Below are 19,090 nucleotides of genomic sequence, written 5' to 3' on the forward strand. Positions count from 1 at the left end.
GCTGCATGAACTGGAAGTGATTTACTCACCAAGTTTCGGTTCTTCCATCTGGGTGTGGTTATAGCAAAATACCTAGACTTTTCATATCATTCTGGTACCTTCTTCTGGTAAGCTTTTTGCCCTCCCTATCTTTCTGTGGAGTATTTTAATCTATTTTCCTGTGTTCAGTCCCCTCCAACCTCAATCCATGCTTTGGCAGGGGTTTTTCCTGCATATTTCTGGTTCCTTAGTAATCTTAGTCAGCTAATAAAATGCAGATGATATTCATATGTATTTTCTAGAATCTCTGTAGGACTCCAGGCACATATATCAATCTACCTACTTGATGTCTATAGTAGTTACCAGTGGTTGTGTTTGAAACTCTTTTCTTCCAGTTACTGTATGATAGGGGCCGAGATAACCTACCTCTCTGTGACTCAGTTTCCTCATTTATGGCATAGGAATAATATCTACTTCAAGGAATTGTTAGAAGAATGAAATGAGCTTAAAGGAGATAATTCATATAAAATGCATAGAAGAGTACCAACACACATAGTAACATGTTCATAAATGTTACTTGTTATTATGATATCCTCACCATCTCAAACCAGAACTGATCTCTTAATCCTCACTTCCTATGTCCAAACCTTCTCTTTTCTCTAGTCTTCTTCATATTAGTATATTGCACCTCCACTCACCTAGTTATTCAAACCCCAAATATAGATGTTAACCTAATTCTCTCACCATACCCTAATCCACCAACTAGTCCTTTGCCTTACCTCCATAACATACACATGGTCACTATTCTCCCTTTCTATACTTACTGCCAGCGTAGTCCCAGTCACTGTCAGCTCTTATTTGGAATATTGCAGTAGCTGGTCTCCCTTTCTCTGTTCCCTTCACAACAACCAGTGGTGTTAAGAAAACACCGTTTAGCTCATGTCATTATCCTTCCAGTGACTTTCCTTTACACTTGAATAAAATCCAGGCTCTTAACTCAGGTTTATATAGTCTACTTAGCCTTTTTATTTGTCTAATCTTCCACTACACTTACCCTTTCCCAGAATGTTCCAGTCCTTGCTCTTAATGCTTTTCTCTTAACTTGATCAATTCATCACCACCTAGCAAAGATGTTCCGTTTGCTTGGAATGCTGTTCCTGACCTTCTTATGCCTGGTTCCTTTTAGTTATTCAACTTTCTTGTTATTTTGTATGCTACCCCTTCAGAGAGGCTCTCTCTGACTAGTTTTTAACAAGTTGCAATAATATTGAGGAGTATTATTTCTAATTCAAATGATGTATAGAATCAAATAGTTTTAGGCTTGGGTGGGACTGTATAGAAGATATTTTGTCCAGTTAAGTACCTAGAACAGAAATCACTTAGATAGTCCTTGTTCAACCACTGTTCAAACATGCCACCCATTATTTCCTTGGTTTAATAATTTTTTTCGTGAATGACACTGATACTTTTTTCATCTAGGATTTTCGGGAAAAAAATACAGATCATATGCGCCCTGACATTGTAGCTCTTCTGAGAAGTAGCAAGAATGCATTTATCTCTGGGATGATTGGAATTGATCCTGTAGCTGTTTTCCGATGGGCGGTTCTTCGAGCTTTTTTCAGAGCTGTGGTTGCTTTCAGGGAAGCTGGGAAAAGACACATTCAGAACAAAACTGGTAAGCAGTAGTATTAGTAGTCTACCATGCTTCATCTTTAATTTTTTTTACTCTCTAAGGAGTGGAGACATAATAATTTTACTCTGTTCTGTTTCATAGCATACCCTAGAATCATGTTTCAGATGTAATGTTCTACTGAACTTTATGTGATTGAATGGAATAGATATGTGGTGTATGTGTGCATGTGTGTGTGTGTATGTACTTTTTATTAATAAATACTGAGAGGAATAATGAGTATAAAGCTCCTGGTATTTAGTAGGTACTTGGTAAGACATTGGTGTTTTAGGGAGATGATTTGAAACCTTTCTTTGTTTCTAATATATAGGCATTTAAAGGTATACATTTCCCTTTTATTGCCTTAGTTACATTTCACACAACTTAATATACAATTTTAATTTTAATTCAATTGAAACATTCAAAATATATCTTGTGATTTCTTCTTTGATCCATTGGTTATTTTTAATTTTCATTGTGCCATTTTAATTTTAATTTTTTTCTTGGTATCACATTGTTACTACTTTCTAATTGGTTACTAGTTTCTAATTTGTTTCTGCTGTAGTCAGAGAACATATCCTATAAGATTTAAATCTTCTGAAATTGTGGAGACTTATTTTATGACCTAGTTTACAGTGAACATTGATAAATATTTCATGTAAATTTGAAATGAATATGTATTCTGTAGTTGTTGGTTATAGCTTTCTGTAAATATCAATAAGGTTAAATTGATTGGTAGTTTTGTTAATGTCATCTCTATCCTTATAAGTTTTAAAATCTTTTTGTTCTTTCAATTACTGAGAAAGGAGTATTAAAATATATTAGTTCCATCAGTTTTTGCTTCATGTCTTTTGAAGCTCAGTTACTAGATACATACTTATTTAGAATTATTATTATTTTCTGATGGTTTGGGGATAAAAAGATACAATAAAGGTAGAAATTATAGCACTGTAAAATAAAAACTAATTGAATAACTGAAAATGGATTAAGCAGTAGATTCAGAATTTTCATAATGTTTGTAAATAGTGTGCAAACATATTAAAGTAAAATAGCAATTAGAGATTATTTATAAAGAAGCAGAATATATGGAAGGCAGAAGAAAATTAAGTTCAGATCTTGAATGAGAATAAGAGGTAAAGATCATACTTCTAATGAAGATAGAAGATGTAGACTGCAAAGTGTGATATCACTTCTTTTGTGACTATCTTTACAAAAATTTCAGTGGACTCTTAACTTATTGTCAACAAATGTCCTTACAATGGTCAAAAAAGGTCCTGGATTTTGTTAAGAAATTCCCTGACATTTTTTTTTCATGAAGCCTGCTGAGCACAAATGAGAATATCAACTTAAAATCTACTTTTAACTGTCACTTTTTTACAGACTTTGGAATTAAAGGACACAGTGCCATTTTAAGCCCCTTAAATAAAAATTAAGTCAATTTATTTTTTAAAGAATAAATTTGTTAGAGTTCTGGAATTTGTATTATGGTGATCAGAAAACCACAGAGCGTTCTTAGTGGTGTTATATGTCGGCAGTTGGAGTGAAGCCTGCATGTTGGCTCTGTTGCATGGTAGAATGAGAAATGGTAATGATTTGTCTGGTCAGCAGCAAGCTATTGGAGAACAGATATTCCATTGGTATCATCTACCTTGCCTCTGACTTAATCCCCCTGAGTAAGAAGTCTGGAATAGAGCATACAGGGGAGATCATAATTTGGCCCTGAATTATACAGAATGTAGAAGTGAGTACAGTAATGCTTTATTTTGTTCTTTTGGAGTTAACATAAACATGTAGCCGAAGAGGATTTTAGTCACTTTAAAAAGACTAGACAGAGATGGGGAATTAAGCTGTGGGAAGACAAATGGTTCAAAATGTCATTCAGTTTCTTCATCTACACGGAGAGAAGCTAAAGTCATTCATATAGTATCTGCAGATAGTTTTTAAAAAACTTTTAAAATTGTTGTTCAAATGCAGCTGTCTTCATTTCTCCCCCACCACTCCATCCCAGATAGAGTTTTAATGGTTCCCATTTAACGTGTGGGAATGTTTAATGGTTCCCATTCTTTTTCCACACCCCACTCATTGGACTGTGTGGCTCCAATGTGCTCCCATTTGTTTCTGCAAGTAATGGAAGAGTTTCAGTGACCCTGTATTTCCACAAATGACTGTATACTAAAAGTGATTTGGATATTACCAGTGAGCTAGGATTTCTATGCAGGACTCTGTCCACAATTCTACTGAATACTGAAGGCAGTTAAATGAATTTAAAACAAAACAAAACAAAACAAAGCAAAACCCCCTGACCTTTATTTATAAATCACTCTTGCATCAGGCACTGTAGTGTGGTGGTTAGAGAGCAGAGGTTTTATTTTGAACTCAGTGAATGATGAAGTAAGGACCTCTGAAAATTCTCTTGTCCATAAAGGCAACAAGAACACTTGCAAAAAGTGTCAGAATTCAGGAAATTCATCAAAGGCTTGCAGTAATTTCAAAACTGTTTATACAAACAAAAAGAGCTGGATATTGGTAAAGATGATGCACTTTGTAGCATTTTAATTTGCACTATTTTTTCCATGGCTCCATAGTAGCCTTGAAACTAACACCCTGAAGCACAAGAAAAAGCAGCACTGTGGTAACCATGAGGGAGAGTAGAAGAGTGTTGGAGCTCCTTCCAAGCCCCATTTCCAGAGAATTTTCATTATTCAATCTATTGGGTCTTCCCTGGAAGACCCTGCTTGCAAGACTGTCTTCAACCTGACTCAGTGCTTGTCCAGTGTTAATACGCCATTTTACCTAGGGGTGTTGTCTAGAAACAATCAGAAGCAATTGTTGAACATTACATCTGCCTGATGTAGTCGATAATAGTTGGGGTAAAAAGTAACTAAAATGCTTAAAAGGAAAAGCTAGAGAATGAAGTCTCCATTGTGGCTTTGAAAAGTTCCCACATATTTATGGGAATCTTAAATAGGCATGGGCATACATAGGGCAATGTACATGGCCTGGGCTATGTGCAAGCTCAGAAAAGACCTGATTTCCTGATTTATCCTGAAATATCCTGATTTCTCACCTCTGGGTAACCTTCAGACACTGTGCAGGTGAGTAGTGAAGGACAAGGCAGAGTTGTAAATAGCCTAGCTGAACATTGAATGTGTGCCAAACACATCATACGCAGTGACCCCACACAAAGACTGGAGATTAATTGGTTTCAGGTATGTAAAGATATCTGTCTGCAATTATTAGCTGACAACTATGCTAATTGAGCAGAGATTTCCATGGTCACATGTAACAAAGAATATAAACTTTACAGAATTAGTTCAGGTAAATCCTAAACAAATAGCAACAACTACAAGAAGCTATCCTTAAGGACAGCCAGACATTGAACTTACTAGAGAAGCCATAAGGCTATTTTAAATATGTTCAAAGACCTAAGGCAACAATATCTGAAGAACTAAAGGAAAGTTTGAGAGTAATGTCTCATCAAATAGAGACTATCAAGTGTATATGTATGTGTATACTGAGTGGGAGAAAAAATACACTAACTGGCATAAAAATTTTACTATATGAGAGTTCAACAGAATATCTGAATAGACAGAATTCAGAATTGCTGAACTTGAAGACTGATCAGTTGCAATTATCAGGTCTAAGGAACAGAAAGAAAATATTCAGAAAAATGAACAGAGCTCCTAGACCTGTGGGATACCAGTAAAGCATACCAACATCTGGGAGCCCAGAAGGAAAGGAGAGAAAGGGGCAGAAATAATATTTATTTCCAGAAATAATAGCAAAAAGTCCTCAAATTTTTTTAAAAGATTTCATTTATTTGCCCTGGCTGGTGTAGATCAGCGGATTGAGCATGGGCCTGCGAACCAGAGGATCGCGGTTTGATTCCCAGTCAGGGCATATGCATGGGTTGCAGGCCAGTTCCTAGCAGGGACCCACGAGAGGCAACCATACATTGATGTTTCTCTCCCTCTCTCCTTCCCTTCCCCTCTAAAGATAAATAAATAAAATCTTAAAAAAAAAAGATTTCATAGAACTGACAACCCTTTTACAGGCCAGTGCTCAATTCATTGAGTCACACCAGCCAGGGCAAAAGTTCTCAAATTTGATGAGAAAATTAATTTATACATCAAAGAAACTCAAAAAACTACAAGGAGGGTGAATTCGAAGACATCCAAATGTAGATACATACATCATAATTAAACTGCCCAGAGGTAGAGAATATTGAAAGCTTCTCATAAAGCAAAGCCAAGTAACAATGAATTTATTGATGAATTTTATCTAATACTTAAAAAAGAATTTACACCAGTCTTTTATTAGCTTTTCCCAAAATGGAATATGAAGGAATAGTTTTATTCTCATTCGGTGGGGCCTTTATTGCCTGGATACCAAACAAGATATCACAGAAGTGAAAATCACAAACCAATATTCTCACAAAAAATCCTCAACAAAATTTTAGCAATCTGAATCCCCCAATATATAAAAAATTTTATACATTATAAGCACTATAATCTAGGGGAATTTACATAGGAAAGCAATGTTGGTTTAACTTATAAAAAATCAAATTGGCCCTGGCTAGTATGGCTCAGTGGATCGAGTGCCAGCCTGAGAACCAAAGAGTTGCTGGTTTGATTCTCAGTCAGGACACATGCCTGGGTTGCAGGCCAGGTCCCCAGTAGGGGGCATGCAAGAGGCAGCCACACATTGATTCTTCTCTCTCTCTCTCTTTCTTCCTCCCTTTCCCGCTCTAAAAATAAATTCATAAAAGCTTTAAAAAATCAAGTCTAATCAAATTGATGTAAAATACCACCTTAATGGAATAAAAGACAAAAATTATGCTACCTTTTCAGTAGACATGAAGAAAGCACTTAATAAATGCCAACAACTTTTCATGTTTTTCATTATTAACAACACTTGACAAATAAGAAGTAGAAGGAGGCTTCCTCGGCTTAGTAAGGGGTCTCTGTTAAATCCAAGCATACATCATACTTTATGGTGAATGGCTGAATGCTTTTCTCCTAAGACCAGAATCAAGACAAGGATGCTGGGTTTCACTGCTTTTATTCAGCATTGTCCTGGAGGTTCTGGTAAGAGTCATTAGGCAGGAAAAAGAAATAAAGGACATCAGATCAGAAAGGAGGAAACCATTTTGTTTGCATATGACATATTGTGTATAGAATATCCTAAGGAATCCACAAAAACATTTATTAGAGCTAAAAATGACATAAAGGTTGCAGGACATAAGACCAATATGGAAAATAAGTTGTGTTTCTACACACTTGCAGTCAACAACCTGAAAATGAAATTAAGTTGGTGTTCCAGTTACAAGAGCAGCAACAAGTATAAAGTTCTTGTTAATAAATTTAACAAAACAATTGCAAGAATTGTTCACTGAAAACTATAAAACCTTATTGAAAAACTTACAGAATACCTCAATAAGTGGAAAGATATTCTGTGTTTATGCAGTTTATTAGATATTATGTGTTTATGAAGGTTTTATATAAGTAAGATGGCAGTACTTAATCTCTACCATAATCTCAGCTATCTTTATGCAGAAATTGATAAGCTAATCCTAAAATTGATAGGAAGGAAGAACAGAATGGGAAGACTCACACTTCCCAATTTGGGTTAGTCAGTGATTCTTTGATATAAAAGCATAATGAACTAAAGAAAAATGGATAGATTAGATTTCACAGAGTTTTTTAAAAAATTTAAAGATATGTTTATTGACCTCAGAGAGAGATGAAGGGAGAGAGAGAGAGAAAGAAAACCTTGGATTGGTTGCTTCCCATACCTGCCTTGACCAGGCATTGAACCTATATCCTAGGTATGTACCTTGACTGGAAGTTGAGTCCCCAACCTCTTGGTGTACAGAATGAGCCACACTGGTCAGGGCTAGACTTCTTTGAATCCTAAAAACTTTTGTGCCTTAAAGGACACTCTTAAGAGAGTGAGAAGGCAACCCACAAATGATGGAAAATATTTGTAAATCATGCATATGATAAAGAACTAGTACCCAAGAAAATACAAAAGGAAAAAGCCCCCAAAATAAAAAAAAAATAAAAAAGCAAAGTCAAAAACAAATGAAAAAAGAAAAAGAACCTAGTATCTAGAATATGTACATAATTCTTACAGTTCAATAATAGAAAACTAATAACCCAATTAAAAAGGATCCAAAAAGACATTTCTCCAAAGAAGATATACAAATAGTTGATAAAACATGAAAAGATGCTTGACCTAATTTGTCATCAGGGAAATGCATATCGAAACCAGAGTGAGATACCACTTTGCATCTACTAGGGTAAAAAGATGGGTAATAACAAATGTTGGTAAGGATGTAAATTTAGAAACTTCATGTGCTCCCAGTTAAAATGTAGAATGATAAAGCCATGTTGTAAAACAGCCTGGTAGTTACAATTTACCCAGCAATTTCACTCTTAGGTACATATCCAAAAGAATTGAAAACAGGTGTTCAAGCAAAAACTTACATTATACATGATGTTCTTAGCAACATTATTCCTAATAGTCAGAAGGTGGCAACAACCCACATGCCCATTAACTGGTTCATTTGGGTTTTTTCGTAAGCTGGTTCTTATAGTGCTTAGTTTTCATTAACTTCATTTGAAATAATTTTGTTAGATTGTATTGTGACATCTGTCATATCAGAGTGCATTTAGAAAAACTTACAAAATCAGTGAATTTTAATATTGAAGCAGGAAGAATATACACAACGTTTTTGGCAAATTAAACTTTATTATTTCAAGAAAGGTAAAAATGCAACTGAAATGCAAAAAAAAAAAGATTTGTGCAATGTATGGAGAAGGTGCTGTGACTGACTGAATGTGTCCAAAGTGGTTTGTGAAGTTTCTTGCTGAATGCTGCTCCATGGTCCTGTAGACCAGTTGAAGTTGATAGCAATCAAATCAAAACATCAATTGAGAACAATCAATGTTATGCCACGTGGGAGATAGCCGACATACTAAAAATGTCCAAATCAATAAAGTTGTTGTTGAAAAGGAAAAATGTGTCTTTTATTTTATGGAAAAAACTAATCAGACTTTTTGCCCAACCCAATATAAATCATAATTTGATTGCCTCTGGGAGAGGGAGCATGGGTGGTACTGGAAGGGCATAAAGTAACTTGATGAAATGATAAAAACATTTTATATCTTTTTTAAAGATTTTATTTATTTATCTTTAGAGGGAAAGGGAAGTAGAGTAATATCGATGTATGGTTGCCTCTCGTGAATCCCCTGCTGGGAACTGGCCTGCAACCCAGGCATGTGCCCTGACTGGGAATTGAACCGTGATCGTGTGTTTTGAAGGCCCGCGCTCAATCCACTGAGCTACACCAGCCAGGGCAAAACATTTTATATCTTGATTGAGGATTACGTGGGTACAAATATTTATTTAAGTTCATCATACAGAATATTTGAGATTGTTGGATTTTATTGTGTGTGAGATATACCTTTAAGTGCTCACATCAGCAGCACATACACTGAAATGTAACTTTAAGAAATGGCCCAAGCCCTGGAAGATGGCATTATAGAACCTATTACAGGACTGAAGACAAAGTTTCAGGCTTGAATGATATAGTGGACCTTGGATTAAACCTCTTTTATGTGGTTAGGAGCTTCAAAAGGTTTAAGTCGCTGAAAAGATAATTGAAAAATTATTCCTGATGCTTTTGTGTAGAGAAAGAACATTAGCAATATGTATTATGCCTTAGATAAGTTTTTTTAAGCTACCTTTAAAAAAATCAGTGGCTCACATTTTCATCATGCATGCATATAGGGTATGAATATATGCTGTATGTTTGGTGAATATTCTCAAATTAAGAAATTATTGGGCCTCCAGGTGACTGCTCTTGGCTCCCAAGGCAGCTCGGGAGCTGCATTGAGGCAACTCAGCAGCCACTCTGTGGAACGGCAGCCACTGCCCTTCTACATCTTCCAGAAGAGTAGTAGGCCCCGGACAAGGCCATGGCAGGTATGAGAGGAAGTTTCTCAGGCTGGGTCTTCTCCCAGCCAACTGCTGGGGGAGGCAGCCCAGGGGTGTCAGTTCTGTGGTATAGCTTCTCCAGAGTCATGTGGTTTGCATATAGGATTTTTCTGTTGCCATCTCGTCTTGGTTTGCTGATCTTGCTGGAAAGGGAAATGATATTTTAAACCAAGTACATTAAGGGGTTGCAACAGCTTTTAGTAGAGAAGAGACCACCAGCAGCATCATGTGTAGCAAAAATACAGACTCTCCTGAACTTCACCAGCAAAATATAGATTTGACTTTACTAGACTGGATTTAAAGCTAATTACATTTCCTGAGCAGCTGATAACATTAGAAATAAAAAGTCTACCATCTTAGCTGGCACCACAAACATGAAAGCAGGGCTGGCACATCAGTGGAAGCCTACCATCGTGTTGCAACACAGCTGTTCCTAGGCTTTCGTCCCAGTTTGGTTGGGAATTTTAAAAAAGAAACAGGGCAGCAAAGGGGGAAAATTGGGACAACTGTAATAGTGTAAACAATAAAATATTTTAAAAAGAAAAAAGAACCTGGTGATAATCCGCTGTTTGATTTTCTTAATAGTTCACAGAAGGAGCCTACCAGAGGGTGGAAAAAATGGGATGGGGGGCAGGACACCTGTCCTTCATGTTCTTGGTCAACAAGTGTCAGTGTTATGAACACCAGCAAAAACACCATTAAAACCACCAAAGAAAAGCCATGAAGTCTCTGATTTCAGATCCTGGTCATGAAGTCCAAGAGAGTTCTTTAAAGAAAACTGTGTCATCAAATGCTTCCTACACTAAACATAACTCAATACCCAGTGGATATACCTGAATGCAGGTCCGGCTGTGTGCCACTTCAAGATATACTCAAGAAATACTCAAGAGACAGGTACTGATGTAAAGGAAAGTGGTTTATTCAGATGCCAGCCGTCTGGAAGATGGGGGACTCCTGTCTCAAAGCCCATCTTAACATCTCAATGCAGGCAGAGGTTTTTATAAGGAGGAAGAGGGGAAGCAGAACAAAGAGATCAAGGGAGGGAGTTGAAAAGTTCTCTAAGTGCAGACAAGCACCGTCCATTCTGGTAAGGTAAGTGATGGCCTGGTGTGTGTCATCCTGGTTTAGACATCCTGGCTTCATGTCATCACAGACGAAGGTCCGCAGACTTTACAGAGCTTGGATGCCTGAAGGTTGGAGTTGGTATCATTTGAAATTAGTTCCTAGCATGCTGTTTATGTACACATCACATGTTAGTCAGAATCAGCATTTACAGAAACAATGTCAAAAGAATGTTGAGGTAGGTTAGAAATCCCCACCGTTAAAATTTCCCATTGTTGTGCTGATGATGGCAAATTATATGAACTCTCCAACTGGTGAATTAGCTGCTGAGGAATGAAGTTCAGTCTTTAACGAGAAATGACCTCATGTCAGAGAGCCAGGGAAACTCAAGAAGAATTACACTGGGAGCATGAGTTGAGAAGTGGAATGTTGACCATTCAAAGAGTGGATAATTGAGGTACTTTAAGCCCAAATAGATGGCCTGACTGATGTGGTGGGTGCAATGGATTCCCAGCTAGCTGTCCTGAAAGTGAGACTCTTAAGAAGCTGACCAGCTACTGAATTCTCACACAGACACATTAGAAGCCTAATAGACTGAAAAAATTGTAAGAGACTGCATGAAGTGGATGCCACTCAGAGAGAGCCAGGAGAGCTATAAACAAATGTAGAATCAGTGTGCTGCGTGCCTGAATAAAATGGAGGTGTAAGATCAGAATTTGGCAGAAGCAGTTACTTTGGCAGAAAATTCTCAGATGAGAAGAAAGTTTATGAGCTACAGCAGCAAGTCAAAATGTGTAAGTTCAGCTTGGAGTCCTTTAAACAGCAATTAATTGACTTGGAGTGTAAAGCTACTAGAACACTCCAATCTGAAGAAATTAACAGCTTAAAAGAAGGATCTGGTTTTGAAGGCCTAGATAAAAATATTGCTAAGTAGTTTGGAGCTAAAAGAACTGCATGAAAAAGAGGTGCAAAGGGAAGAAATACAGAAGCTGATGGGTCAGATACGTCAGCTGAGATCTGAATTACAGGATATGGTGGCTCAGCAGGTTAGTGAAGGAGAATAACAAGAAAACTCTTACAAGATCTGCAAGACCAAATACCTGGACATAAAACATCTAAGAAGCTAAAGGCAGAATAGAAGATCTGTATCAAACAAACAACACATTGCAAAACAGAACTAAAGATAGAGAAGAAGAAATTTTAAAAATCAGGCATCGGTTTACCAATAAAACCTTAAGTCAGTGGTTTTCAACTGGTGTCTCATAAGAATTTTTAAAACATGCACTACTTGACTAATTAGTCAGGGGCACTGACCTCTTTACCCTTAGATTGTCAAAAAACAACAACAACAATGAACAACAGTAAAAAATAATCATCTGGTGTGAATGAATAACAATTATACCTTTTTTTCCAGATTGGCAAAATATACATATTTTGGTGTGCCACAGAATTTTAGTAATTAGTTTATGGTGTGTCATGAGATGAAAAATGTTGGGAAATCACTGTCTTAAGCAATAGCCGTCAAAGTTAGTTGACTCCGTCCGCTGACTGGGACTCTCATCCAGAAGCACGTCATGCTGGAGAGTCTCAACACACTAATGGACTCTAGTTTTCCAGCTGGAGCACGTTGAGCGGCAGATGAAATCTGCCACTGGAAATGGTAGTAATGGGTCTTCTGTTAATACGTCTGGAGTTGACAATGGCAAAGGCACACATCTGCGAAATGTTCCTGTTTCTTTTAATGACACAGAAACTAATCTGGCAAGAATGTTTGGAAAAGTTTGCAAAGTTCTAGTTGAATTGGCCAATTTAGTGTCTGTCTGAGAATTTTTCTCTCAAGATGCTCTATAGCACAAATTTTTGTAATTATATATATGGCTTTGCTTCACCTCTGGGTCATGATTGCTCTGTTGACTTAGACACTAGAAATGCATGACCAACCACATGTCAAATGTTTCAGTGATTGGTTGTCTTTTTCCAGACTTGGGGTCAGCAAAAGGGTCAGTGGCCTAACATTGCTGAAGAGGGTACAGAAGATTATTTCATCAGTAAAAAAGAAAAGAAAAATGATCAAAACTAGACCAGGAACTAGCATAAGCAAACACTGAATAATCCTCTTTTATGAGTTTCTGAGATTTCTTTAGAAAATAACCCCTACCAAAAATGTACTTACAAACTATCTAAGAAAACCAAACCAATTAGATGAGGAGTTGGTACACTTACAAAATAAAAATACACTTTTATTTGCTGTGTAAATAAAATTTATTTACACAGCAAATAAAAGGAATATCAGTTTAAGGTTTGGAGGTAGTTATTATAGTCTGTAAAATAAGATGTAAAATAGTTAAGGAGTTAGAAGCAGGCATAGAAAGCAGAATGAGAGAACAGAATGGAGGTTAAACAAGGCATGATAGTGAGACCAAAACAGTCACTGATAAGAAATTTACGCATATCCAAATAGCATTGCCACAATTTATTGGATAAAACAGAAAATAGAGTACAGTGGCTGTGGTAATGTTGAGTGATTTCTTAAAACTAGATGATAGTATATTTAATATCCTGAACAACTTTTGAAGGGCCTGAAAGTCTGGTGATAAGTTTTTAAAACTACAGTTTGGATGGAGTATGAGAAGAACTCACCAAGTATTTTTGTTCTCAGCTTGTCCCCTCACCTGGTATTTCCCCTCTCTCCTAACTAACCAACTGCAGACTAGTCTGATTCTAGGCATTCTTAATGCAAGCAGCCTACCAAGGGCGGCGGGGGGAGGCGGTTACTGATGATAATGAGAACAATATTTGTAAAAAATATTTTATTTATTTATCTTTAGAGGAGAAGGGAAGGAGAGAGGGAGAGAAATATCAATGTATGGTTGCCTCTCATGTGTCCCCTGCTGGGAACTGGCCTGCAGCCCAGGCATGTGCCCTGACTGGGAATCGAACCATGATCTTTTGGTTCGCAGGCCCTCGCTTAATCCACTGAGCTGCACCAGCCAGGGCGAGAACAGTATTTTTACTGGAGTTATGTTGGTAATAGTTATGTCTTGTAGAAACATTGAACATTTGCAACTATGGCCTCTCCAAATTGGGTAAATGAGATTGTGCCTTAATGGCTTACAGTTTTTTATTATTGGGTGTGAAAGTTCTTTCAAAATCATTTTAAAAAGTTGGTATTTATATATATTATTATCTAATATTATGGTGTCATAAAATTCCATCTCCTTAGCTGATTGTGTGTTTTCTAGATATAGAAATACAGTTTAAGGAATTATAGTTAGACTAAACTATGTTTTGCAGACCTCTTTAAATTCTCTGCCTCTGTTTAACTTCTTAAAAGATTCTTCCTTGAGAACTATTCATTGATAGTATTTAACTCTTAATTATACAGTAAATATGCACCACTGGAACTTAAGTTCGTTAATTTGCCTCTCTCTGTTAACTATTCACTTTTGTATTTTAAAGGCAAATGTACATAAATTAGAACTTAATTTCCTAACTCTAGAGATGTTCTTTGAGTAAATGATACTTAAATCCTCGCAAACCTGAAAACCTATATTCCTTTTTAAATCCATTTGTTGCTCTTATTTATGGCACTAAAATCCCTCCCCTGCTGCCCCCTACCTTATCTTTCAGTAGCACTAATATGGAGCTTTGGCACTTGGAAGTGCTCTTCTCTTTCCTACCAATAGTTGATTCTGTCTCTGGTGAGGTACAGATTTTTCCGCTTGTTTTTTGATTTGTAAATATAGAAGTGCTGCTGGGTTTTCCTGCTCTATGGTGCTTTCTTCTCATTCTTTCAACATTGACACACTTGTTGGAATTCCTACAAGTGTTGTTAATTGCAAGATTTGTGATGGAATTGTTCAACTTTTGGTAAATTGTTTTGGGTAAATTCCTCTTTGGGGTTCATCAGTGTTTCTCTCATTGTTGCCAACTATATGCTAATTATATTTCAGACCTGATAAAATGAGTTTATTTAAAAAACTGAACCATACCAATTGTTTTTGAAACTTCCCTAGTATTTTAAATTAGAAATTTTTAGTATAGTGTTAACCCATAACACTTTGAGTACTGAAAAGCATATTTTGAATACCTAAAAAGGACCTTTAGCTTTTTCTTTTATTGTGTAATTTCCTCAAATTGGAAAAATCGTTCACCTTTAACCCTTAACAATATAACATTTGATATATTTTTATATACTCTTTAAGATAGTTGGCAGCATTGTCCTTGATTCTCTGTTGGTTTGGGCTTATAATGTCTTTTTCTTTTCTCCATTTTTTGTTTTGCTTCCTAAGGACATGATGATACAGCGCCATGTGCAATTTTGAAAAGTATGGATAGTTTTAGCTTTCTCCAACATCCAGTCCACCAGAGGAGCTTAGAAATTCTCCAGAGGTGCAAGGAAGAGAAGTACAGTAAGGCTGCAAATCCTGATAAACTGTGTCATCACATACCATTTGGAAATGGAAACCAGGAGCTTTCTACACCAGGGTGGGACATAAATTATGGAGGCAATGTGGCCTCCAGAATCCTTTGATCCATTGGTCTCAGGATATTTTCATTGAAACTTCATTCTTTTTTTCTCTTAAAAAAGTTGATATCCCTGTTCTTTTAATTTGAATGGCTATTTGCCTTTTATCCTTGAGTTGTTAATCACACTCGGTTGCAGACTCTGAATTGGTTTTCATTTTTGGTGTTAAAGTAGCAGAGTAATGTATAAAAATGAATAGTGATTTTCTTTCCTGCTGACTTTTTTTTATAGCTTTATCAAAATTTTATTGAGGTAAAAATCAACTGCATGCAAAATCATAGAGTCTGCTAAATTTTTACATATATATGCAGCTGTAAAATCATCATCATAATCAAGATGATCAGTGTATGCAACAACACTGCCTAAGATTTCCTCTGCAACTTTCTGATTCCAGCTGATATTTGTGCTTGCTTATGCTTCAATTTCAGCATCAACAGTGTTGCTTTCATGTATAATAGGTAAGTCAGTTGGATTGCAGGCCTCCTGTCAGACTTAACTATGTCTGATTTAGAGCAAAGCTATCACAATGTTCTGGCTTAAGGAAGAAAAACAATCATTGTGGGTGTTTTTTGTTGTTGTTGTTTTTTATAAAATAGGTGTAAAAAGATGCTCTTGGTCTCCATTTCCTCTTTTTCTATTTGTTATACTCATTCTGCATGAAAATGTGTGTGTTCTTTTTTTTGCTTGTTGTGGGATTATAGTTATTTGGCTATTGATATAGTGAAAATAACAGGATACTACAAAATACTTAAAGCTTAATGCAGAAATTTGCATATAATGGACATAAATTACTTACATATTCTGTTCTGAGCTTTTCACAATTCACTACACATACTTTGCTAATTTCAAAATTCTGTGATGAAAATTTCATGAAATTTTAGTATTCAGTTACCCTTGAGTAGAATTCCTAAAAGCAAATGTTATGGGTTTATTTCTTGTTTTTTATTTTTATTTTTTAGTTCTTAGTTTTGCAGTTTTGGTATAAGAAAATATGTAATGCACTTTGAAAAATATTATTTAATATATTTTCTCACTGTAGAATGAATAAAGGTAAGTATTTCATTTTTAGAAAGCCATCTTTAAATGTCACTCTATTGCTTTTATTTATAAAAGGTATACAAATCCTTATTCCATTTATTTATCTTCCTTTTTAAGATATTGTAGTCCATGTAACATTGTTTAAAACAGTCTGTAGATCTTTTGGGGGAGCTTAAATCAATTGTTTCTAACTTTTAAATATGTAGTTGCAAGCAGTTTGTTTGCTTTGTTGATTTTTGTGTCTCTTAGTCTGAAAACCTAGGCTTGACTGTATTCCAGTTTAGTGTATATGGGTCCAGAAGAGAAAGGTGCTAAATTTAGAATAGGCTGCATGAGGAAATTGTACATTTATCTTCGTTCACATGCAAATTTATTTCTATATTTTTGGAAGTTGCAGCTTTTTCATTATTCTTGATAGTTTATTCCATTTTCTTGTATATTACTACCAATAATTAAAATTTTATAGTAAATAAAATTATAAATTTAAGTTTGGGAGATTGTTTTAAAAAAAAATCAGGACTACCAGTTTCCAGCTTTAGCTAATAGTAAATCAGTGAGGTGAATTCTTAGGTAAAATGGTAACACCTGGAAAAAATGTAAAAGTAACTTTTTGAAAGCACTGTAAAAAGACCCAAAAGACTGGAAAACCAAAGAATACCAAAAAGAAGAAACCAGAGGAGAGTCACTTTTTAAAAAAGAACATTTAATTAATTAATTTATTTATAGAGAGAGGGGAAGGGAAGGAGAAAGAGTGGGAGAGAAACATCAGTGTGTGGTTGCCTCTCATTTGTCCCCCTATTGGGGACCTGGTCTGCAACCCAGGCATGTGTCCTGACTGGGAATTGAACTGGCAACCCATTGCTTCACAGGCCCGTGTTCAATCCACTGAGCTATACCAGCCAGGGCTGAGAGTCAGTCTTTAAGCATAGTGGTGGGTAAGAACTATAAATGTATGGCGTTTTGCACAAAGTGCTTCCCAGCTACCATAGCTTCAGGGTCAGAAACCGTGATCATGCTGTCTTGAAGGGTCAGAGGACAAATTTGAGGACTAGCAAGCAGCTTGGAATTTAGGAGGAAATTCCTGGAACTGAGAAAGTTGCCAAAAAGTTTGAGGAGAAATTATAAACATTTATGCTGATAAATTCAACTAGATGAAATGAACAAAGTCATGCAGTATCAATAAGTCATCTAAATAGACCCAAGGAAAAATAGAAAATCTGATTAGTCCCATATCTTTTAACGATATTGGATTCATAAAGAAAGTCTTCATACAAAAACACAAAAGAGTTCAGACCCAGATAGCTTCAATAATAAATTTTATTTAAGAAACATCTAAGAAAGGAGTAATACCAGTTCTCAAGTCTTTCAGAAAATGGAGAAGTAAGGAACATTTTACAAATCATATCAATAGGCCAGTGTTATTACTCAAATACTGAAATCAGATAAAAACATTATGGAAACTGAACTAGAGCCCAACATACCTTACAATGATAGATGTAAAAATCCTGAATAAGAGCACACTGAATTTGGAAATATATTAAAAGAAAATGTAATGAAAACTAAGCAGAATTTGTTCTAGGAATGAAAGGTTGGTTTGATGATAGAAAATCTATCAATATAACTTGCCATATTAATAATTTTTTAAAAATGCATGATTATCTCAGTGGATGGATAAAAAGAGTTTATCATAATTCTCTACCCATTCTGATCTTAAAACTTTTAGCAGCCTAGGAATAGAAGGCAAATTTTTCAACTTTATGAAGACTACCCATGAAAATCCTACAGCAGACATCTTACTTAATGGTGAAAGATTGAGTAGTTCTTCCCTGACACTGAGAACAAAGCAAAGAAATTTGCTTTTGCCACTCAGTTGAATATTGTACTAAAGGTCATAAAGATAGTGCAATAAAGCAATAAAAAGAAATAAAAGGTACATAGAATGAAGAAGATTTAGACAGTATGATCATCTATATAGAAAGTGCTAGTGAGTTTAAAAATACTTTTTGATCTGAAAAGAGAATTTAACAATCTCATAGGATACCAGGTAAATATATGAAATTAAATGATAACATACTAGCCATGAATACTTAGAAAGTGAAATTTGTAAATTCTCTTTGTACATCTATGGTAGACAGCCTCCTAGATATATCCCAGTTATCTCCACTTTCTGGTATTCACAACCTCATGCAATATTCTCCCCTCTTTTATTAGTATTGGTGTGTGTGACCTGTAGGACATGGAAGAAGAGATAGTATGTCACTTCTAAAATTAAGTATAGAAAGAAGACTGCAGTTTCCATCTTAGGTAATTTATGTCTCCTAGCTCCCTCTTTCTTCACTGTCTCTAAGAGAAGCAAACTGCCATTTATGAGTAGCCCTATTAAAAATCTCACTGAAGCCTCCAGTTGGCAAGTACTGAGGCCTGCTGCCAACTACAGAAGTCACCTTAGAAGTGGACCCTTCAGTTCTATTCCAGTGTTGAGATGATGGCGGCCTTGGTCAACAGCTCGAATACAAACACATGAGAGACCTTGTCAGAACCACCTGGCTAAGCAGATCTTGAAACCTGTTCCTTTGGAAACTCTGATATAACTGTCTATAGTTTTAAAGCATTTTAATATGCAGTGAACAATAATATAACATACCAAAATATGAAATACTTAGAGATAAATTTAACAAAATATGTGTTAGACCAATGTACAACTGACAAAATTTATAAAACCTAAACAGATGAAAACATACATTTTTGTTTTCCCGAGATGCCAGTTCTCCTTTGAATGGATCTGTGTATTGAATGTGTAATACCAATGAATA

At 35.8% G+C, this 19,090-nt stretch overlaps 1 protein-coding gene and 1 pseudogene across 7 annotated transcripts in view; both read left to right on the top strand.

Annotated features, from left to right (window-relative positions):
• Positions 1-19,090, top strand: part of MYO9A (myosin IXA) — a 274,015-nt gene that overhangs the window by 123,893 nt on the left and 131,032 nt on the right. For 6 of the 7 annotated variants that reach the window (XM_037047139.1, XM_037047138.1, XM_037047140.1 and 3 more), the window contains 2 exons: positions 1,459-1,654; positions 15,004-15,123. In XM_037047139.1, the coding sequence (XP_036903034.1) occupies positions 1,459-1,654; positions 15,004-15,123 (316 nt within the window). The remainder of the gene's footprint in view (positions 1-1,458; positions 1,655-15,003; positions 15,124-19,090) is intronic. The other variant, XM_037047144.1, reaches the window with a different exon arrangement.
• On the top strand, positions 9,446-12,907 carry LOC118987659 (golgin subfamily A member 5-like; annotated as a pseudogene).

The sequence above is a fragment of the Sturnira hondurensis genome, unplaced genomic scaffold, assembly GCF_014824575.4.
Source record: "Sturnira hondurensis isolate 20B ecotype Veracruz unplaced genomic scaffold, ASM1482457v3 Scaffold0005329, whole genome shotgun sequence".
Taxonomy (NCBI): Eukaryota; Metazoa; Chordata; class Mammalia; order Chiroptera; family Phyllostomidae; genus Sturnira; species Sturnira hondurensis.